The 24,078-nt window shown below is 45.5% G+C and overlaps 3 protein-coding genes and 1 pseudogene across 3 annotated transcripts; 3 read left to right on the forward strand and 1 right to left on the reverse strand.

The window, feature by feature from the left end:
- Positions 1–219: 219 nt before the first annotated feature.
- Positions 220–1,116, forward strand: ORNANAV1R3124 (vomeronasal 1 receptor ornAnaV1R3124). The gene has a single exon (NM_001253516.1). The coding sequence runs from the start codon at positions 220–222 to the stop codon at positions 1,114–1,116; it is 897 nt and encodes a 298-aa protein (NP_001240445.1).
- A 4,647-nt stretch (positions 1,117–5,763) lies between these two features.
- Positions 5,764–6,642, reverse strand: LOC114807982 (vomeronasal type-1 receptor 4-like). Its single transcript, XM_029055077.1, has one exon. The coding sequence runs from the start codon at positions 6,640–6,642 to the stop codon at positions 5,764–5,766; it is 879 nt and encodes a 292-aa protein (XP_028910910.1).
- Positions 6,643–14,412: 7,770 nt separating this feature from the next.
- Positions 14,413–15,327, forward strand: LOC100079704 (olfactory receptor 14A16-like). The gene has a single exon (XM_001510589.5). It carries the CDS (start codon positions 14,413–14,415, stop codon positions 15,325–15,327), a length of 915 nt encoding a protein of 304 aa, XP_001510639.4.
- On the forward strand, positions 19,409–20,393 carry ORNANAV1R-PS4007 (vomeronasal 1 receptor ornAnaV1R-ps4007 pseudogene; annotated as a pseudogene).

Raw genomic sequence — 24,078 nt, forward strand, 5'->3', positions numbered from 1 at the left:
GATTCTTATTTTAACCTTCTGTCATGATCATGTAATGCAATTTTATGTAATATGTCTGAATGAAAAGGCCCCTCAATCTCTGTCCCTGTTTCTCTCTCTTTGCTTCTGGCCCTCTCCCTCACTGTCTCTTTCTCTGTTTCTCTCTCTCTCCTGGAAGCCTCCTCTGGGCCTGTCTGAGATTCCTTGTTAATGGATGCCAGCGAAATCTTACTTGGGATCATGATTCTGCTACAGATCTGCATTGGATTCCCAGTGAATGTCTTCCTTCTCCTGTTCTATGGCTGGGTGGCTTCCACCAGACACAAGCTCAGCTCCTCAGCATTGATTCAAACCAACTTGGCCTTGGCCAACATCATGATTTTTCTTAGCTGGGGCATTCCAGAAACCATGTCAGCTTGGGGATGGAGAAATTTCCTGAATGTTATCGGATGTAAAGTTCTGATGTATTTTTATCGAGTGGCCCGGGGTCTCTCTGTCTGCACCACCTGCCTTCTGAGTGTCTTCCAGGCTGTCACCATCAGTCCCAGCACCTCCCACTGGGCAGGAGTCAAAACCAAATTACCCAAGTGCATCGTCCCCTCCTGTATCCTCTCCTGGGTCCTCAATCTGTTGATAAATTCTGGCATACCACGGTATACGTCAGGCCCCCGAAACACCAGTATTCAAATCACATATGACCTTAAATATTGTTCAGTAACTACTGTCAGTGTAGAAACCACCCTGATAAATACAGTTGTGTACTCTGTTTGGGATCTGCTGTTCGTGGGGCTCATGGGTGCGTCCAGCAGCTACATGGTATTTGTCCTGCACAGACACCATCGGCAGGTTCAGCACCTTCACGGACCTGGTCGCTCCCCCAAAGCGATGCCTGAGGTCAGAGCGGCCAAGTGTGTCATCTCGCTGGTGACACTCTACATCCTGCTTTACGGGAGGCAGACGATCATGGTGAACATTTTAATAAATATGAAAGGGAATGCTCCTCAGCTGATGGCCAGTCACCTAGTTTGGTCATTCACCTTTTCAGTGTTTAGTCCTTTTCTGATTATTCACAGTGACAGAAGGATGAGGAAATTCTGGAAAAGGGAATCTCCAGTTCGGAATATGGATCCCTCTTAGGGTCCTGGGGAACTTTCCCATTCTTCCGGGGTTCCCCATGAGGCCCCGAGTGAGCATGTCAGGGAGCTGCAGAATGGAAAGGTGAAGAGCTGCCCCATGTTGTGAGAGACTCACCTCCCAGCTGGACCTCTTCAGATGCAGTCACCTCAGGATGCTTGATTCAAAAGTCGGTGAGAGAGCAGTCATTGAAAATAGGAGGGATATACACCTCAGGATGTGTCATCTGCATGGATTTTTCTATTTGGAACTTTCAGAGCCCAGCCCTTTAGAGATACTTGTAAGATTACAATTGTTAGAGAATACTATTTTTCTGCTATTTTCTTGACATTTCAAAGTGATATTCTGATTATATACTAGATTTATGTTGCCCCCTTTTCTCTAGGATTTTTATTTCAACCAGCCAGCCTCATCGAATAAATAAGGAAGATAACTGTGGTGTTTGTCAGGTATATATTAGATGCCAAGCATGGTACAAAGACTGGGGTAGGTACAAGATAATCAAGTCAGACACAGTCTCTGCCCCACATGGTGCTCACAGCATAAGAGGGAGAGAGAACAGGTATTTAATACCCATTTTGCAGATATTGAAACTGAGGCCCAGAGAAGTTTCATGACTCGCCCAAGGTCACACAGTAATCAAGTGGCATAGCTGGGGTTAGAACCCATGTCCTCTGACTCCCAGGCCCATGTTCTTTCCACTAGGCCAGGCCACTTCTCTACTGCAGGCATTCTGATCCACAGGAACCAGAGGCTGCAATATGGGGATGAGAACTGCAGATTGCCAAAGGAACCTCCAGGAAGCCTTTTTCCCTCTTTCTGAAATTCAGCCATCTTTCTTCAGGCGACCCACCTTTAGGATTTAAATATTAAACTCCCCCATTAATCCATCAGAGATATTTATTGAGCCCCTATTCAGTGCAAAATGCTTTACTTAGAGCTTAGGAGAGTACAATAGAAGTGAGAAACAAGAGGCCCTGAGGAGCTTACAATCCAATGAGATGGGCAACGAACCGTAAATAGTGCAAGCTATAGGAAGCATGAGAATATAACAGGTAGAAGTACAGATGAATCAATATGAAATGGCTGAAATAATTGAATACACAAATAAACATATACGTTCGTAAGTACTACTGTTAAGAATGAATTATATAAGTGCTGAGGGTGGTGTCAGGTTGGTATGATTTTAGGAGTGCTTCGAAGATGGAGAGAGCTGTGGCCCCCCAAAATAAATTAATGATGGCATTAATTAAGTACTATGGGCTAAAAATTGGGGTAGATACTAGATAATCATATCAAATACAGGCTCTGTCCTGCATGGGGCTCAAAATCTAAGAAGGAAGGACATAGGGGGCTGAGGTTTCATACAGATTTTTACAAAGGAGAGAAGTGAGGCATAGAAGGATTAAAGACCTTGTCCAGGATCCCTCAGCAACACAGAGACAGAGCTAAGACTGTAACCTCTGCCCCCTGACTCCTAAATCCATACTCTTCCCATTAGGTCGCACTGCCTACATGGTCATTCACTGCATTGGAGAGTGCCATGTTGGGTGCATACCGGCATTTCTGATACATTCGGGAAATTTGGGTTGCTATTTCATTGTCATTAAAAATATTCATTGAGGATCTGTTATTCATTCATTCATTCAATCATTTATTGAGCGCTTATTGTGTGCAAAGGACTGTACTAAGTGCTTGGTAGAGTACAACAATAAACAGGCACATGTGCTGAGCACTGTACTAAGCATTTGGGATGATACAAGGGAACTAAAAAACATGACCCTGCCCTCAAGAAGGTTACTGCCTAATCAAACGATGGTATTTATGGACTGCTTATTGTTTGCAGAGCACTTTACCCTGGGACAGTGCAATTCCCTGATGGATCCATTCCATGGGCCCTTCCATGTTGCAGTTGTTGTTTTAAAGAACCGGATTTCACTTGTCTTACATTTTCTGGACCTTCTTCCTGACATGTAGCTCATATCACTTCCCAAAAGAACATGGTCAGTGAGACCAGAGTGACCAGTTTCCCCCTTCTGGGACTCTCCAACATCCAGGAGCTGCAGATGGTCTGCGCCACTCTGTTCCTCCTGGTCTACCTGGTGTCCCTGACGGGAAATCTCCTCATCATCACTGTCACCACCTTCAACTGGCACCACCACACCCACATGTACTTCTTCCAGAAAATCTTGTCCTTCCTCATTCTCCGTGTCATCTCCACCATGGTCCCCAAGCCCTCTTTCAATTCCATGACAGAAACTCGGTATCTTTCCTGGGCTGCAAGTGTTTTTCATCATTTCTGCAGGGTATTCTGAAGTGGCCCTGCTCACGGCCTTGTCGTAGGACTGCTATGTAGCTATCTGCCACCCCCCACACTATGAGGTGGTCATGAGCAGAGCCACTTGTGTGCAGGTGGCTGCTGCTTCCTGCATCTTTGTCAGCCTCTCTGGACTGAGGTACATGACCGTGACCTTCTCAGTCCCCTTCTGTGGACTCCAAAGTGATTCGTCAGTTCTTCTGTGATGTCCCCCTGGTTCCTGAAGCTCACTGGTGACAGTGGAAACATGGTGGAGTTCACCATCATAATCATGTCTGCTTACTGGGTGATGGATCTGTTTTATGTGCATCATTGTATCTTACACGCACATCTTCTCCAGAGTGCTGGGGATCCCGCCCACTGAGGTTAGGTCCAAAGCGTAGTCCACCTGCCTGTCCCACTTCATCATCTTCACCTCACTGTTGTCAGTGGGAATATTTAAGTATCTAATTCCATCCTCCAACACTCCTTCAGCTCTGGACGTGTGTCTGTCTGTAGCCTATGTAATCATGCCCCTGCAATAAACCCCATCAACTACAGCCCGAGGAACCAGGACCTGCACAGGGAAATAGTGATGTAGGATAACTTTCCAATTACCCACGATTTGGGGGATCCAAAACTAAAAGAACTTAGAGAGACAAAATCAAACACAGAGAAGGACAGAGATACAGATAAAGAGACATAGAGAGATGGAAAGGCACAGTGACAGGGAGAGAGAAGGAGAGATCGCTCAACACATTTCTCCCAGTGACAAGTGAAATAATTTCATGCCCTTCCTGATTCCTAAGTCAGGCTTACAAATGAGAATGTAGAAAACACCAGTATCAAGTTAACCCGTGATTCATCTGGTTCAATAATCCTTCTCTGAAAGGGTCTGCAGAAGACCCTTGGAGGAAAAATGTGCCAGTTGGCCTCCGTGACTTCCATCAGAAATTCAAGGATGTACCATATCTAATTAATCTTCTACTGGGGGGCGGGTAGTAATAGTAGAAATAGTAGGAGTAGTGGTGGTATTTTGCTAGTAGTAGTGATAGCATTTATTGAGCAACAAAAGTGTACAAGACACAGTACAAACCACTGCAAAGTACAAAGCTGGCAAAATCCTGCCCATCAGGAGCTTACATTTTCATAGGGGACACAGACATGGAAGTCTTAACAGAGTAATCACAAAAATTGAAAGCATAATTTAAGGCATATACATATAAATGTCAGAGCATGGCACAGATAAGTACAATCCAATGTTCAGAAGCGTATAGTAAGTACATAAACACTAGTAAATCTCTATAGTTTCTGGTCTCTGAATTGATCCAGACTCCTCAGAAATCTGCTGATATTGTTGGCATGCACAGCATCCTGGTTGAGCAAGTCTGCTATCCTCAGCATCAACTGTGAGAAGAAATGCTTCCTTCAGATTGATTTAGACTTACAACGTTCTAGAGTGTCCCCAGTCTCTGCTGTTGAGGGATTTGGTGAGCAACATAGTAGTAATGATATTTTTTATCCACTTGCTGTGTGCTAAACATTGTACTGAGACCTGATGTAGATGCAAGATACCATATCCATCCCACTGGAGGGGGTCTCAGCCTCAGTAGGAGTGAGAAAAAGTATTGAATCCCCATTTTACAGAAGAAGAAGCAGAGGAGGGGAAAAGTTATGTGTTCTGTGCATAATAAGTGTTCAATAAATACCAATGATTTATTTATTGATTGATTATGTGATTTGCCCAAGATCACTCATCAGGCAAGTGTCAGAGATGGGATAAGAACACAAAACCCCTGACTACCAATCCTTTGCTCTATCTCTTAGGCCATGCTGCTTCACTGTATCTCTGGCCTTCTCCCTCCAGCTGGAGGAATGACTAACCCACCCTAGACATCGGGGGACTATTCTTTGCTCAAACTTCTTCAGGGGTGGCAGAAACCATCAGGGCTTGGGAGAGTACAGTAGAACTTCTTGATGAAGAAGAAAGAAAGAATAGGGTTAGGAGGTAAAAGATAGTCAGGGAAGGCTTCCTGGGAAAGATGCAATTTTAGTAGGGCTTTGAAGATGCGGAGAGAAATGGTCTGTCATATATGAAGGAGGAGGAAATGCCAAGAGGGAGGGAGGACACGAGCAAGGGGTCTCCTATTTTCAGTGACTGCTCTTTTACCAATCTTTAGACAGAGCATCCTGAGATGACTGCATCACCTGCTGACCCTCTGAAGAGGCCCAGTTGGGAGGTGAGTCTCTCACCTCTTGGGGCAACTCTGCATCTTTCCATTCTGCAGACCCTTGACATGCTCACTCTGGACCTCCTGGGGAAACCTGGAAGAATGGGAAAGTTCCCCAGGATCCTAAGAGGGATCCATATTCCGAACTGGAGATTCCCTTTTCCAGAATTTCCTCATCCTTCTGTCACTGTGAATAATCAGAAAAGGACTAAACACTGAAAAGGTGAATGACCAAACTAGGTGACTGGCCATCAGCTGAGGAGCATTCCCTTTCATATTTATTAAAACGTTCACCATGATCGTCTGCCTCCCGTAAAGCAGGATGTAGAGCGTCACCAGCGAGATGACACACTTGGCCGCTCTGACCTCAGGCATCGCTCTGGGGTAGCAGCCAGGTCCATGAAGGTGCTGGACCCGCCGGTGGTGTCTGTACAGGACAAGCACCATGTAGCAGCTGGACGCACCCATGAGCCCCACGAACAGCAGATCCCAAACAGAGTACACAACTGTATTAATCAGAATGGTTTTTACACTGAGAGTAGTTACTGAACAATACTTAAGGTCATATGTGATTTGAATACTGGTGTTCTGGGAGTCTGACATATACAATGGAATGCCAGCATTTATCAACAGATTGAGGACCCAGGAGAGGATGCAGAAGGGCCCGATGCACTTGGGTAATTTGGCTTTGACTCCTGCCCAGCGGGAGGTGCTGGGACTGATGGTGACAGCCTGGAGGATGCTCAGAAGGCAGGTGGTGCAGACAGAGAGACCCCGGGCCACTCGATAAAAGTACATGAGAACTTTACATCCAACAGCATTCAGGAAATTTCTCCATTCCCAAACTGACATGATGAGGAAAATCATGATGTTGGCCGAGGCCAAGTTGGTGTGAATCAACTCTGAGGAGCTGAGCTTGTGTCTGGTGGAAGCCACCCAGCCATAGAACAGGAGAAGGAAGACATTCACTGGGAATCCAATGCAGATCTGTAGCACAATCATGATCCCAAGGGAGTATCCGCTGGCATCCATTCACCTGGAATCTCAGAGTGGTTCAGAGGAGGCCTCCAGAAGAGTAACAGTGAGAGAGAATCAGTTAGTGAGAGAGACAGACAGACAGACAGGCACACAGACAGAGGCAGAGAAAGAGACAGAAAGAGAGGCAGAGACAGAGATGAATAGAGAGACAGAGAGACCAAAATTGAGAGGCTTTTTCAATCAGACACAGTACATAAAATTGCATTATATAATCATGACAGGAGGTTAAAATAAGAATCAAAAAAGATGTATTCTCCCTGCTTGGTAAAGGTCTTGTAACAACTCTCATTTTATCCCAATCCCTTAAGGAAAGACTGGACAACATAATCATCATTCAGTAGTATTTATTGAGCACTTACTGTTTGTAGAGTGCTATATTGGAACTTGGAAGAGTATAATGCAGTTGGGTCGGTAGACATGATCCCTGCCTTCAAGGAGTTTAAAATCTATTGGAATGAAGCAAATTCAGAAAATACTGATCTTCCTTTACAAGAGAATCAATCAATCAATCTATGATATTGAAGGAATGCTTTTTGTGTGCAGAGAACTGTACTGAGCTCTTGGGAGAGTACAGTACAATGGAGTTGGCAGACATGATTCATGCCCATATAATGCTACTATGACTTTATAGTGAGAGGCTAAAGAAAGGAATAAAATACATAAGCAATGTGTTTAATTTATATGAGGGTGTTAAGTGCTAAGGGAGTGTGGTGGGGTTGGGTCAATTAATCAGGGAAGGCACCTGAGAAGAAGAGGCTTTTGAGGATATGTATGCTATGATACAACATATAGAGCCTTGTGAGTTTCCAACTGTGGTCAAAGTAAAAAAAAAATGAAAAAAACAATTTTAAGGTGAATGGCATTGGCCTCAGCCACAACTTCACTGCTGCTAACCTCAGTGCACCAGAAGCAAGCAGAATTCAGAATTTCTGGAAAGGATGGGGAGTATTGGCCACACAGATGGGCATGCAAAGCCTCAGGTGGAGTATACTGGGACAGACAGAGGACTGTAGTTCCTGACAGCCAAAGGGACAGCAAACAGCAGGTTGTGGGGACAGAATCTGGAGCGGGAACCTGGGACAGGACAGGAAGCTCAGCCTCTCCCCCACTGGCCCAGCTTCATGTGGGCAGGGACACCAAGCCCCACGCCCCTGCCCTACCAGAACTCCCATTTCAGAACTTCCTTTATTCCAGACCTAATACACAGGCAGTGCTTGCTTACCTTCAGCCCTAATTTCAGCGTGGTTCAGGGGAAAGAGCACGGGCTTGGGAGTCAGAGGTCGTGGGTTCTAATCCCAGCTTTGCCACTTAGCTGTGTGACTTTGGGCAAGTCACTTCACGTCTCTGTGCCTCAGTTCCCTCATCTGTAAAATGGGGATGAAGACTGTGAGCTCCACGTGGGGCAACCTGATTACCTTGTATCTCCCCCAGGGCTTAGAAAAGTGCTTGGCACATAGTAAGCGCTTAACAAATACCGCCATTACTATATTATTATTACAGCAGGACCCTCGATTTTCCTTCTATCTCCCCTGTTTCCCACACCCCTCCAAGCCATTCTCCGGCTCCATGTACCAGCTACTGTTCAGTTCACCTATTGCCCAGAAAGTAGGGCAATTCCTCACCCAACTGTCTCTTGACAGTTCCATACCCCCCGCTGGAGGTGTGGAATGCCCAGAAACCATTTTAAAACCATTAGATCACTGGGGAGCCTTCTGCATCTCTTTACGAAGGACTGTGGCCTGGACCAATATGTCCCTCTCCTCTGTAAGGTCCTCCCTCTACACTGTAAGGTCCTCTCTCCAGACTGTAAGCTCCTTGTGGTCAGAGAATGTGTCTACCATCTCTATTATCTTGCACTCTCCCAAGAGCTTAGTTTAGTTCTCTATGTACCGTAAGTAATATGATTGATTAATTGATTGATTGCCCCCTCTAATGACTGCTGTGCAACCTTGGACAAACCACCTAAACTCTCTGAGCATCTGTTACCTCACTTGTCAAATGGAGATTAAAGACTTGTTCTTGGCTCCCTCTTAGACTGAGAGCCCTGTGGGGAACAGGGGCTGTGCCTGATTATATTGTATTTTACCCAAACCAATGTTTAGTACAATGCTTGGCATATAGCAAATGCTTAACAAATGCTACTTTTATTATTACTACTAATAAATCAATAATAGTAATGAGAACTTGCCTATGTAAAAGTCTTGAATCCTATAGTTTCAATAGCTTTCATTGTCACTTATTCCTGTGTTCTACATGTTGTCCTCCCCAACTTTGACTGTGAGCTTGCATCCACCACATTGCTTAGCACAGGCCCATGCCATATTCAGCATTTAACAAATACCATTATCAATCAATCGTAATTCCAGTGTCAAACCATTTTTTGACTTGATCCACATAGGACTAGTCTCACAGCAAATCCTTCGCAGTCAGATTCCTGAGCCTGAAACCCACAGAGGGAGAGAGAGGGAGATGAGGGGTCCATTCTACTCACCTGAATGACTGGCTCCAGCTTGCAGACCATCTGTCCCCTGGAAAACCAGGTCCGAGGCAGACTTTATTAGCCACTAAGCTCATTTTCCCCTTTCCTTAGAGAATAATTAGTGTGTGAGCAAACGAGTGAAATCATGAGCATAAATCCACTCTGACAACCCAAGTGAAACATTTCTGAAAATACCCAGACTCCCCTCCTTGATAGCCAGATTTCTGGGATTAGTTGGTCCCAGAGCATTTTCCCCTCCCCTCGGTGCTGCTGGTTGACCTGTCAGCGATGTGCACATAGTGACACGGGATAACATTAGAGGCATAGCGTGTGATCCCTGCAAGTGACTAAAACAAAAAAAAATAGCTGCTGATCCTCATAGTCACACAGTCTCAAATAGAAAAGGAGCTGACTACCAAATATGGCTTTGGGCGGTATTGTTCCACTGGCTCGCCCCTTGTTGGGAGGGGTAGCTAATATTGGTATTTTTAGCAGTTATTCTTTTTTATTTTGAAGAAGCTACTCGTGAGAAGGGAATGTGCCTACCATCTCTACTGTATTGTGCACTCCCAAACACTTAGTACAGTGCTTTGCACTCAGTAAGCACTCAATAAAGACTACTGATTGATTTACTGACTGATAAGACACCACTGATGGTGAAGTTCACCTCTGAATGAGCGTGTGGCTGAAAAGACCAAAGAGGCAGCCAAAGCCTCAGCCACACTGGGCAAACTAAAAATTATCCCTTCTTGTTCCAAGTACTGTACCAAATCCCAATGAAGGTATAATGTAAGTATATCAAGTGCTGTCCATCTCCTTCATAGAATTCCTGGTTTAAAGAGGAGGGAGAACAGACAGTCATTCTCATTTTTTTGGATGGGGAACCTGAGGCACGGATTAATTAAGTGGTTTGCCTCAGGTCACACAGAAGTTGAGTGGAAGGGATCAGAATAAATTCAAGGACAAACACACACAAGTTTTTATTCCCAAATGAAGCATGAGGAAATCAAGTAACTTTTCCAAGGTCACAGAGCAAGTATATGATAAAGCTGGGATTAGAACCCAGGTCCTCTGACTTCCAGGTCTGTGCTCTTTCCACTTGGCCATGCTGCTTCTCTGTCTGTTTATTCTCTTCTGCTGCTATAACCCAATTCAAACTTCTTGCTACCCTCAACATAAACTTCCAATTGTACCTTGCTTGCAGTGGTCACAAGTCCAACACCCCCATCCTGTTCTTCCCTGTGCATGGAACCTCTTCCCTTCTCTGCTCCACCAAGCTACACCCTTCTCCTCTCCCTAATCCCTCCCAAAGAATCACCTCATTGAAAAGGTCTTCCTGATTAATACTTCCCCTTTCCTCTCCAAGCACTACACTAGCCATCTTAGCACACATGTGTTGACCAAGTTGCCGGTTCTGTGTATCTTATTGCCAATTTATGGACTATCATTTGGATCTAGCCTAGTACTTTATTAATAATAATAATACTTGTTAAGTGCTTACTGTGTGTCAAGCACTGTTCTAAGCGCTGGGGTAGATACAATTTAATCAGGTTGATCACAGACTCTGTCCCACATGGGGCTCACACTTTTAATCCCAATTTTACAGATGAGGGAACTGAGGCCCAGAGAAGTTAAGTGACTTGACCCAGGTCACACAGCAGATTTGGGGCAGAGCTGGGATTAGAAACTACGTCTTCTGATTCCCAGGCCCTTGTTCTATCCACTAAACCAAGCTGCTTCTAATTGTATGCTTTATTTACTTACATAATTGTCTCATGCTAATTTTTGAGGAGGAAATAAAATATTACTTTTCCTACCCCATACTTGTTAGCAGTGATGGGGACACGTTCTGGGGGAAGAGGAGAAGGAAGGTAACAGTGCAGAAACACAGCAGAATTGGCTCTTGCTAGGGGAAGGGAGTTTTTTGATTGAAGCAGGTTTGACCCAAGGGAGGAAGAGGAGAAGAGAAGTGGAATCAGTTCATTGGATTCCACTGTATGCAACACTTAGAAGAGTGTAATAGAAGTAGCAATAGAGTATCAAGTGACCCCTTACATGTCTTTTCCTTCTCCCTTCCTTTCTCTGTTTTTTTCATCCTTTTTTTCCTCCTCCTCCTTGCCTTACTGCTAGACTTAATTTTTCTACAAGCCAGACAACTGCCCCACCCTTGTTTTAATGAAGCAAATATTCTGGCAATTATGTGAGTAAATAGGATAGATGGCATCTGGGTATATCTTGTCCCCCTCCATAATTATAATGGTGAATGTAACAAAGCCTGTGCCTATCTGAAGCTTTCATCAACTCCCCTGAGTTGGTGCTGGATCTACTGGAGTCCTTGTTCCACACCATCGTGTCCCCCACTCTGACTCCCCTAATCTGCAGCCTGAAGAACATGACGGCTACCCTGGGGAAGGTCCTGGGGGAAAACCCATTCCCCCAGCAATAACTAGAACAACAACAAAAGTAGTAATAATAATATTAATAATAATAGCAGTTTGTATCATGAGCCAAGCACCCTACTAAGTGCGGGGGAGATAAAATATCTACAGATTCCATACAGAACTGACCCATACGGGATTCAGAGTCTGAGTGGAAGGAAGAACAGGTATTTACTTTCCATTTTGCAGCTGAGGACTGTGAGACACAGAGAAATTGAGGGACTGGAAACAAAGTCATACAGAAGACACGTGGCAGAGAGGGACTATAAGCCCAGGGTCACAGTCATTCTGGACCCATTGTAGAGATATAGCTCTACTGAGAACTCACCTCCTCCAGGAGGCCTTCCCAGACTAAGCCCCCCTTTCCCTCTGCTCCTCCTCCCCTCCCCATTCCCCCTTCTCCCGCCCTCTGCTCTTCCCTCTTCCCCTCCCCACAGCACTGTGCATATTTGTATATGTTAATTATTACTTTATTTTGTTAATGATGTGTATATATCTATGATTCTATTTATCTTGATGATATTTATGCCAGACTACTTGTTTTGTTTTGTTCTATTTTGTTTTGCTGTCTGTCTCCCCTGTTTAGACTGTGAGCCCATTATTGGGCAGGGATTGTCTCTATCTGTTGCTGGATTGTACATTCCAAGTGCTTAGTACAGTGCTCTGCACATAGTAAGCTCTCAATAAATACGATTGAATGAACGAATGAATATATGGGTGAGACTGGCAACTCTGGCCAAGCAGTCTGAGATCTGAACAGTGCCACATCTCAGGGATGATGTCACCCGTGGGCTCTGGAGTCTCCCAGGCAACAAAGTCCCCTAGCAGAGCTGTGGGCTGATCCTCCCAGAGGAATCCCTCAGAGAAAAGGGGTTGCTTTCTCCAAGGAGGATAGGGGACCACTGGGAGAATACTACAGAATGGTTAGCTCCCAGAGACTTTCCTGCCACAGCTCAAAACATTGAAGAGGAGATGAGCAAGGATGGGGACTCCCACACTCTTTACGGATCAAGTGAGTCTGAATGGAAGAATGATACAGGGAATGGAGAGTGATGCCACACAAGGAACCAAGTCTGTGTGGTTTCTTCACCTTATTGCTATTTTTCATTTGTTAAGGATTCATTCAGTGGACTAAGAGCTGGGCTAGATACAAGAGAATCAGATTGGACACAGTCCCTGTCCCACACGGGGCTCACAGTCTAAGAGGTAAGAGAGAGAAAGCAACAACTTCATTTTACAGATGTGGAAATTCAAACAATCGATTGTAATTACTGGGAGCCTCCAGTGTGCAGAGTGCTCTATTCATCACTCAGGAGAGCATAAAGAGTTGGCAGACATGACCCCTGCCCTCAAGGAGCTAACTATCTGGCCAAAGAGAGGTTAGGTGACTTGCCCAAGATGACTCAAGAATACCAAACTCCTGAAACAGGTCATTTACACTGACTACCTTCTTGTCCTCTTCACCAACACGCTTCTTAAGCTGTCACAATCAGTTTTTCAACTTCACACACTAAGGTCAACAATGACCTCCTTATCATCAAATCCGATGGGCACTACTCTGTGATAGTTTTCCTAGACCTCTAGATTGCCTTTGGCACTGTGGACCAACCCCTTCTTGGAATGCTTTCAGCCCCCAATTTTGCTTATGTGATACTAGCCTGGTTCATTTCCTACCTCTCTGGCCGTTTCTCAGTTTCATTCCCTAGCTCCACTTCTGCCTCACCTCCCTGAACTTGTAGTGTTCCTCAAGTCTCCATTCTGCTTCCCTACTCTTTCTGCCTTGCACCCATTCTCTTGGGAAGCTCATCCACTCACTTGAGTTCAGCTCCCCCATCTCAGCGGATCACATCCAAATCCAACTCTCTAGCCCTGAAATTCCATCTAACCACAATCCCACATTTCCTCTTGCCTGCAGGATATTTTCACTTGTTTCTTCTGTCAGTACCTCAAACTTCCTCTGTGAACTATTTTGCATCCCTTCAATTGTTTTTGTGGCTCATCATAAGACTCTCTCTAGCTTCTCTACAGCCTTTTGAAAGTGAAGTGGCCTAAACTGAATGCATCACTGGCCAGTGTAGACTATAATGGAAGAATAACTTCCTGGATCCTATTTATCAAAATCTGATTGATACATTCCAAAACAGTGTTCACTTTTTCTTCACAATAACGTCACTTCATTCCAGACTCATCTTTTCTGGTCATCTATGACACTCTGATTGTGCTATAGGTTTTTTTTGTTTTTCCTAGTATACTTGTGCAAGTCTTTCTGTGGCCTGTAAATGTATTACCACTCTTTGGTGCAGAATGTAGAGCACAGAGTCAGGAGATGAGGGCTCTGCTCCCAGCTCTGTCACTGGCCTGCTGGGTGACCCCATCCAAGTCACTTAACCTTTCCATGCCTCAGTTACCTCATTTGTGAAATGAGGATGAGATGCTTGCCTCACCCTACTGGACAGGCATGCGGTGAGATCAAAATGTGATAACTTGTGTGAAAGTTTTTTTGAAAAATTAGAGTGTTAAATAAGCACAAGGCCTTACAAGGAACACGAAGTAAGAAATCCTCATTCAGTGATGACAATTCCCAGAAGTCACAGGGATGGGAAATTTAAAGCCCATTGAGAGTGACTACTGTACGTTTTAAGAGTTCTGCCAAAATAGAACTCTGTATTTGTCTGGAAGGGGCAGGAGTACTGATATCATTCGAGACTTGTAACAGAGCGATCCATTCTGTAAACTCAAGGGAGGAATTTTCGAATTTTCTTTTTGAAAGTATTTCTGTTCTTCGTGCAGGCTATCCATAATAAGTTCTCCAATAAAATGGTCAACGTCACCACAGTGACCAATTTCCTGCTCATGGGGTTTTCTGACATCTGGGAGCTGCAGCTGATCCATGCTGCACTGTTCCTCCTGGTCTACCTCGCAGCCCTGACAGGGAATCTTCTCATCGTCGCGATCACCACCCTCGACCGGCGCTTCTACAGCCCCATGTACTTCTTCCTCAAGCATCTGTCCATCCTCGACCTCTGCTACATTTCTGTCACAGTCCCCAAATCCATCGCCAATTCCCTGACCAACAGCTGTTCTATCTACTACTGGGGTTGTGTGGCCCAACTCTTTTTAACAATTATGTTGGCTATTTCAGAGTTGTTCGTCCTCACCGTGATGTCCTACGACCGCTACGTGGCCATCTGCCGCCCCCTCCACTATGAGGTCATCATGAACAGAGGTGCCTGTGTGCAGATGGCAGCTGCTACCTGGTTCAGCGGGGGGCTGCTTGGGGCGATGTACTCAGCGGGAACATTCACATTAAGCTTCTGCAGAACTAATATGATCCAACAGTTCTTCTGTGATGTCCCTTCCCTGCTGAACATCTCCTGCTCTGAAAGGCACATTGTCGTTGATGTCAGTGTAGCCATTGGTATGAGCTTCGGTTTCATCTCCTTCGTGTCCATCATCATTTCATACATTTACATCTTCTCCACCGTGCTGACATTTCCATCCACTGAGAGCCGCTCCAAAGCTTTCTCCACCTGCCTGCCTCACCTTGCCGTCATCATGTTTTTTCTCTCTACTGGAGCCTGTGCCTACCTGAAGCCACCTTCAGACTTCCCGTCAACCCTGGACCTGATGGTGTCTGTTTTCTACACCGTCGTGCCCCCGACCCTGAACCCCCTCATCTACAGCCTGAGGAACAGGGACATGAAGGCCGCCCTTTGGGAGGTTTGGGGCTGAAACCCATTTCTCTAGGGTTAAACACCCCTTTATTTGGCTGATCATTGACCCTGTATAATTCTATCACACAGAAATGACTGTAAGCCCCCTCTAGACTGTAATTTTCATGTGGGCAGGGATCGGTTCTACCAGTTCTCTTGCAAAGTACTCTCCTAAGGACTTAGTAGAGTGTTCTGCACACAGTAAGTGCTCAATAAATACCCGTGATTGCTGATCTGATTGAAATGTCAATAGATGACCAAAGGGGTAACCAGGGAGCCTCCTGTTTCAAAGAGGCAAGCTCCCAGGATTAAGAAACTCCATGGATCCAGCAAACAAGACAGAAGGGATCAATCAGTCCCTCTAAATGATCTGCAACAGAAAAAAGCCATTCATAATCCACTTCCTAATTACCAAGAGTGAGGGCAGAAAGAGGACTAGGGGTAGGGTACATGGGTGAAAAAATCAGTGTTGAGGTTAAGATAAATCATTTTCTTTAAGAAATAGTTGTAGCTAATAGTAGGGAATGGTGAGAAGCAGTGTGCTAGTGGGAAGAGCCTGGCCTTGGGAGTCAGTGGACCTGAGTTCTAATCCTGGCTCTGCTAAGTGTCCACTATGGGACTTCGGGCAATTCACTTAACTTCTCTGGGCCTCAGTTACCTCATCTGTAAAATAGGGATTAATTCCTACTCCCGCTTACTTAGGCTGGGGGCCCCATTTGGGACAGGGACTGTTTAGAACCTGGATAACTTGCACTTACCCCACAGTGCTCAGTACAATCCGTGGCACATAGGAAATGCTTGACAAGGACCATAATTATTGTTATTACTCTCATTAGTATTAGCAGTAGTAATAATAGTAGTAGCAGAATGATTAGTAACAGCAGATCGTAGGTTCTAATCCCAGCTCCGCCTCTTGTCAGCTGTGTGACCTTGGCCAAGTCACTTCACTTCTCTGTGCCTCAGTTCCTTCATCTGTAAAATGAGGATGAAGACTGTGAGCCCTACGTGGGACAACCTGATTACCTTGGATCTACCCCAGCGCTAAGAGCAGTGCTTGGCACAGAGTAAACGCTTAGCAAATACCAACATTATTAGTAGTAGTAGAAGTTGAAACACCAGTAGTAGAAATAATAGCATTCATTAAAGTCCTGCGTGGCTTAGTCGATAGAGGCAGAAGGACCTGGGTTCTAATTCCAGCTTTGCCCCATGTCAGCTGTGTGACCTTGGGCAGGTCACTTGACTTCTCTGGATCTCAGTTACTTCATCTGTAAAATGGGGATTAAAAGTCTGAGCCCCACATGGGACAGGGACTGTGTCCAAACTGAATAACTCGTATCCAGCCCAGCGCATAGAACAGTGTTTGGCGCAAAGTAAGTGCTTAACAAGTCTTGTTTTATGCTGTCAAGTTGCTTCCAAGCCTTAGTGACTCCATGGACACATCTCCCCCAGAGAGCCCCACCTCCATCAGCAATCATTCGTGTAGTGTATCCATTTCCCTGCAGAAAACTTTAGTCTCCACCTTTGGCTCTCTTCCATGCCGCTGCTGCCCAGCAAAGGTGAGTTTTGACTTGTAGCAGATTGCCTTCCACTCGCTAGCCACTGTTCAAGCTGGGAATGGAATGGATAGGCCTCCGCTTGACTCTTCCTCCTGTAGTCGTGAATGGTAACTCTCCAGGTGGCGACCCTGAGGGAGATGACTCCTATACCTTCAGGGAAATGCCTGGAAATCACTTGATGAATGGTGGCAACAATAGGGGTGCAGGAAACTAGGTGGCAAGGAGTGGGTAGGACATCCCAAAACCTGTGATAGAAGGATAGAGTACAGCAGGGCTTTAGGACCAAGTGGAGGTTGGGGAGTCCGGGGGCTCTTGCGGTGGGAATTTAGGGCTGAAAAATGGTGATATCTCACATGGTATAATCTAAAGATGGAACAAGAAGCCATGGATTGAAATCGCAACAACCTAGCAACCCTAGGTATTTAGGTAGACACTCTACATTACTTCTTTATTAATGTACCTATTCATTTTTCTATAAAAATAATTATGGTATTTATTAAGTGATTACAGAGTGACAAGCACTGGAGTGAATTCTTGAGCATTATTTTGGAACAAGTCCCTGTCCCACCCAAGAATCATAATCTAACTCTGACCACAGCAACAGACTCCTTGCTGACCTCCCTGACTCCTGTCTCTCCCCTCTCTAATAATGTTGGTATTTGTTAAGCGCTTACGATGTGCAGAGCACTGTTCTAAGCGCTGGGGTAGACACAGGGGAATCAGGTTGTCCCACGTGGGGCTCACAGTCTTAATCCCCATTTTACATATGAGGTAACTGAGGCACAGAGAAGTTAAGTGACTTGCCCACAGTCACACAGCTGACAAGTGGCAGAGATGGGATTCGAGCTCATGATCTCTGACTCCAAAGCCCATGCTCTTTCCACTGAGCCATGCTGCTTCTCTAGTCCATACTTCACTTGGCTGCCCTGACCATTTTTCAGAGGCCCAAGTCAGACAGGGACTATGTCCAACTTGATTGTCTCAGATCTACCTAAGCACTTAGCACAGTGCTTAACTCATAGGAAGCACTTTACAAGTGCCATGGCTATTAGTCATGCTGAGTTTGAAGTGTCAGTGAGACATCTCTGTGGATATGATATAGAGACGAGAGAAGATGTGGGATTGCCTTATCCTGGATAATTGGAGCAGGGCCCGCTGGGGGTCCCAGTTGGAATGGGGACTGGGAAGTCTCTCTCCCGGGCAACAGGCCAATGGCAGTAGAGTGACCAGGATCTCATACTGCATTTCCTTTTACCCCCAAAATACAATTGGAAAGGAAACTGTCCTTCCCTTCTGCTGGAGGCAGGACTACCTTGGTGAAGGGACTGAATTGATCAATCAGTAGAACATGTTGACCATCTACCACGTAGTTGCTTAGGGAAACAGGATTGCCTCATGTAACAGGGACAGGCCTGAGAGTCAGAGGACCTAGTTTCCAATCCGACTTGGCCATTTGCATGCTGCATGACCTGGGGAAGTCACTTAAATGATCTTTACCTCAGTCTCCTCCTCTGTAAAATAGGGATGGAATAGTTGTTCTCATTCTTATTTAGACTGTGAACTCCAAGTGGGACAGGGACTGAGTCTATTCCATATATACTGTATCTACCCCATTGCTTACTACATTGCTTGGCACCTAGTAAGCACCTAATAAACTCCACAAATTATTACTATTTTATTGTTATTCTTATCATTATTAGAAATTATATTATAGCATTGGACTAAGTGTTTGAGGGAGTTCAACTGAAAAACAAGACCAAGTCCCTGCCCTCAAGGGATTGACTGAATATACTCAGAGTGCTTGCTGTGACCTCATTCCTCTGGCCAGTAGCAAAGGCTTCCTGTTTCCTCAGTCATGGGTCAATCGATCAATCAGTGGTATTTACTGAGTGCTTACCGTCTGCAAAACACTACTAAGCACTTGGGAAAGTACAATACAACAGAGTCCATAGACTCCGTGATCCCTGCCCACAAAGAGTCTACAATCTACAGGGGGAAGAGGTGGAACTGGGAGGGGCTCAGATTTTGACTGCAGACTTGGTATGCTTTACCCCACTACAACTGTAGTCCACAGCACAGATTTCTCTCAATTCTGAAGGGGTGATCCTTAAGCTTTCTCACCCTTCCCAGATCCAAGTCAACTTGAGCCCAACTTGGAGTTTTCCTGGCTGAACTTGATCACACTTGTCTGCTTGCTAATGTCCTGGCCATGACATGGGAACCAAGTTAATGAATACATATGTGAGAGCTGTGAACAGTCTCGAGCGTTTCAATCAGTCAATCAATCAGTGGTTTTATTGATTGCTTTCTGTATTCCGAACACTGTAGTAAGCATCGGTGCAGTAAAATAGACTTGGTAGACACAGCCACTGCCCACAAGGAGCTTACAGTCTTGTTACTTTAATATCCAAGGATATGGCTGGTAGGTAGTGGGTCTAAGCCTTGGTTGGTGCTCCGTGCTCTAGGGAACATTTCCTCTCCTCTCTGCACCTTTTCAGGTGGCCTTCCAGGAAGCCTTCTGTGGTCCTGGCGCTGAATCCCAAAATGGAGACCAGTGAGATCATCTTTGGGGTCCTCATCCTGCTGGAGATCAGCGTGGGGGTCCTGGGGAACATGTTCTTCATCCTGGTGTATGTCTACCTCGTCTCCTCCAGCCACAAGCTGACCTCCTCAGACCTGATCCTCTCCCACCTGGCCTTGGCCAACACCATGACCCTTTTGGCCAAGGACATCCTGGACACCCTGTCACCCCGGAGGATGAAAAATTTCCTGGTGGACTTTGGATGTAAACTCTTCATTTACCTGTTCAGAGTGGCCTGAGGCTTGGCCATCTGCACCACCTGCTTTCTGAGCATCTTCCAGGCATTACCATCAGCCCTGGCACCTCCCAGTGGGCAGGAATTAAAGTCAAATTATCCAGGTGCATTATCCCCTCCTGTGTCCTCTCCTGGATCCTCAATATGCTGGTGGATGTTCCTTCACCATTGTTCCTGATGGGTTCCTGGAATAGAACAAATAGGCAAAATGCTATTATTCTGAAATACTGTTCTGCCATTGGTACCAGTGTAATAGCCTCCTTAGTCAATGCTATTGTTGTTCTCCCTCCAAGATCTGTTCTTTATGGGTCTCGTGAGTGTAGCCAATGGCTACATGGTGTTTGTGCTGCACAGACACCACCAGAGGGTCCGGCACCTTCACGGGCCTGGCTACTCCCCCAGAGTGATGCCTGAGCATGACCAAGAGAATCATTTCCCCAGTGACTCTCTATGTCCTTCTCTACAGGCGCGAGACCATAACTATGAGCATTTTAATCAACATCAGAGAAATTTCCTCTCTGCTTCTGAACACACTTGTGATTCTGGCATTCTCCTTGTCAGCCGTTAGTCCATTTTTGGTGATTTGTAGCAGGCAGATGAAAATTTCCAGGAAAAGGAATTTACCCATTGCCAACACTGACCTAGCCCCCTTTCCTGGAAAAAGTTACACTCTCTCCCTTGAGAGAGCCCCAAGGAGTGCTGCAGATGAGTAGAACTGCCTCATCAGGACTGAGATCATGATGAACCAACTGCACCTTGGAAACTCTCCACTTAGCCAAGTCCAAAGCTCTGTAATACCGGGGATGAGGCAGCATCACTGAAGCACGGTACCCACTCTTTTCCACAGCGTCCTGGAATATTAAACACCACCATCCTCTCTCCCTCCAAAGTCTGCAACCTTAGCTTTATCCTCAACTCCCAGTGCCCTTTCAATGCTCACATTCAGTCTATCAAATCTCGTCTTTTTCCCTAACATGTCCTGGATCAACTCCTAACTCTCCAACCAAACAGCTGCTATCTAATTCCAGGAATTCATCATATCCCAGCTATGCTACTGCATCCCTGTCTTCACCATGAAAGCCATGAAATTTGTTGAGAAAATTGAAGCCATCAGACATGAGCTCCCTAAAATTTCCCCTGCTCCTCACCAGTTCCTCCCTCTTCCTGACAATTCTTCTCCTCTCTAGTCTTTCATAGCAGTATCTCAAGAGGATATCTCCCAACTACTCTTAAATTCCACCCCCTCCACCTGTGCCTCTGACACCATCACTTTGCATCTTATCAAAAAGCTTGCCTCTTCCCTTCTTTTCTCCCTGACCACTTTCATCAATTGTTCACTCCCCAGTGGTCTTCCCCACTGTTTCAAAACATGCACAAGTCCCCCTAGTCTAAAAAACCTTCCTGACCTCACAGCTTCCTCCACTTATTGACCCATGTCACTCATACCAGTCTCAACCAAACTCCTTGAGCAAGTTTTCTACAGCTGCTGCCTCCACCTCTCCCATTTCTCCCCTCGACCCCCTCCATTCTGGCTCCACCCCTTTCATGCCCCCCAAACTGCCCTCTCATAGGTCTCAGTGATCTCCTTATTACCTAATCCAGTGGCCTCTACTCTATCCAAATCCTCCTCAACCTCTCAGCTGCCTGTGAAACTTTCCACCACCCTCTTCTCTTGGAAACATTTCCCAAACTTGGCTTCACTGACACTGTCCTCTCCTGCTTCTCCTCCTATCTCTCTGGCCACTGATTCTCAGACTCCTTGGCCGACTCCTCCTCTACCTCCCACTCCCTAACTGTGGGAATAGGTCCAGTCTCAGTTCTGGATCCCCTTTCATTCATTCATTCTTTCATATTTACTGAGTGCTTACTCTGTGCAAAGTACTGTACTAAGCTCTTGAGAGAGTACAGTACAACAATAAACAGATGCAGTCCCTGCCCACAGTGAGCTTCCAGTCTAGAGAGGGAGACAGATGTTAATATAAATAAAGAAATTACAGATATGTACATAAGTGCTGTGGGGCTGGGAGAGGGGGTTTTTAATGAAGGGAATAAATCAGGGTGTCATAGATGGGAAAGGGAGAAGAGGAAAGGAGGGCTTAGTCAGAGAAGGCCTCTTGGAGGAGATGTGCCTTCAATAAGCCTTTGAAGGAAAAGAGAGTAATTTTCTTTCTAATAAGAGGAGGAAGGGCATTCCAGGCCAGAGATAGGACATGGGCAAGAAGTTGGTGATGAGATAGATGAGGTCAAGGTACAGTGAGAAGGTTAGCATTAAAGGAATGAAGTGTGTGGGCTAGGTTGTAGTAGGAGAGTAGTAAGGTCAGGTAGGAGGGGCCAAGGTGATTAAGTGCTTTAAAACCTATGGTGAGGAGGTTTTTTTTTGATGCCGAGGTGGACAGGCAACCATTGGAGTTTCTTCAGGAGTGGGGAAACATGGACTAAATATTTATGTAGAAAAATGATCTAGGCAGCAGAGTAAAGTATGGACTGGAGTGGGGAGAGACAGGAAGCTGGAAGGTCAGCAAGGAGGCTGATATAGTAATCAAGGATAAGTGATTGGATTAATGTGGTAGTAGTTTGGATGGAGAGGAAAGGGCAGATTTTAGTGATGTTATGAAGGTGGAATTGACAGGATTTTGTGATGGATTGGAATAGTTGGGTTGAATGAGAGAGAGGAGTCAAGGATAATGCTAAGGTTTACTTGTCAGTAAAGAGAGATTCGAAATACAGGCATGGTGATCTAGAGAGGATCTGCATCTGGAAATTGTGTAGGAGGATGTTTTCATAAATCAATCAATCTTACTAATTGACCATTTACTGTGGGCAGAAAACTGTACTAAGCACTGGGAGAGTACAACAGAGTTAATAGACATGATCTCTGACCCCAAGGGGCTTTCAGTCTGGAAGGGAAGAGTCATGGTTCCTCCTTGCCATGCTTTCGCCAGGCTTGTGTCTGTTGGGTTGGCTTCAGGGTGCTGAAGCATCATGTTATCATGGTCAATCTGAAACTGAGGAGAAGGCAGAACCAATTCCTCCCTGGTTGTGCCCTGGGAATAGCCCCATCTCTGAAACCAGGCGGCCTGCCCCATTGGCCCAGACCTGAACTCTGGAGACCCTTTGGGACTTGTACAGCTCCCCTTTCTGGGACTTTGCAGTGGGCAAGGCTGTGCCATTCACAGAACAGTCCAGCCCCAGGAGAGAATCTATGGTGCTTAAAATCAAAATTATTTTACAGTTAGCAAACCTCCACAAGATGCGATCGATGGCCTGCAGACCCACAGGATAAGGAGAGCAGCGGGGCAAATTAAGGACAAACCCACCTCAGGTCAGTGAGTTCCCCCTGAAATGCATGGGGTTGATCAAGCACTCATTCTATGCCAAACACGATGTTTAGTGCTGAGCTAAACACAAGTTATCAGTAAGATGTGGGGAGAGCCCACCCTCTGGTCCTCAGTAGGGGAAATGAGGGCTTGATCAGGGAAGACCTCTTGTAAGAGATGTGATTCTTATAAGGCTTTGAAGATAGGGAGAGTGATAGTCTGCCAGATATGAACAGGGAAAGAGTCCCAGGCTAGAGGCAGAATATGGGCAAGTGGTCAGAGGTGAGGTAGATAAGATCGAGGTACAAGGAGTTGATTGGCATTAGAGTACTGAAGCATGTAGCCTGGGTTGTTGTGGGTAATCAGCCAGGTAAGATATGAAGGGCTGGGCTGATTGAGAATTTAAAAGCTCAGAACAAGGCATTTCTATTCAATGTGGAGATGGACAGGCAACCACTGGAGATTTTTGAGGATTGGAGAAACCAATCAATCGATAAATTCATCAATCATATTTATTAAACACTTTCTGTGTGCAAAGGACTGTACTAATCATTTGGGAGAGTACAATATAAAAATAAACAGACACATCCCCAGCCCACAACGAGCTTACAGTCTAGAGGGGGAGATGGACAGTAATATAAATAAATAAATTACAGATATGTACATAAGTGCTGTGGGGCGAGGGCGAAGGGGAGGGGTGAAGAGAGGGTGCAAATCCAAGTGCAAGGGAAATGAAGGCTTAGTTAGGGAAGATCTTTTGGAGGAGATGTGCTTGTGATAAGACTTTGAAGGTGGGAAGAATGGTGATCTGTCAAATATGAAGAGTGAGGGCACTGCAGGTCAGAGGCATGATGTGGGTGAGAGGTTGGCAGTGAGGTAAATGAGATTAAGGTGCAGTGGGCAGGTTGTTGTTAGAGGAGTGAAATGTGCAGGCTGGGTTGTAGTAGGAAATCAGGGAGGTAAGATAGGAGGGGGCAAGGTGATTGAGCACTGTAAAGCCGATATTAAAAGTTTCCGTTTGATGTGGAGGTTCATGGGAAACCACTGGAGGTTCCTGAGGCGTGGGGAGATGTGGACTGAA

The sequence above is a fragment of the Ornithorhynchus anatinus genome, chromosome X5 (assembly GCF_004115215.2).
Source record: "Ornithorhynchus anatinus isolate Pmale09 chromosome X5, mOrnAna1.pri.v4, whole genome shotgun sequence".
Lineage (NCBI taxonomy): Eukaryota > Metazoa > Chordata > Mammalia > Monotremata > Ornithorhynchidae > Ornithorhynchus > Ornithorhynchus anatinus.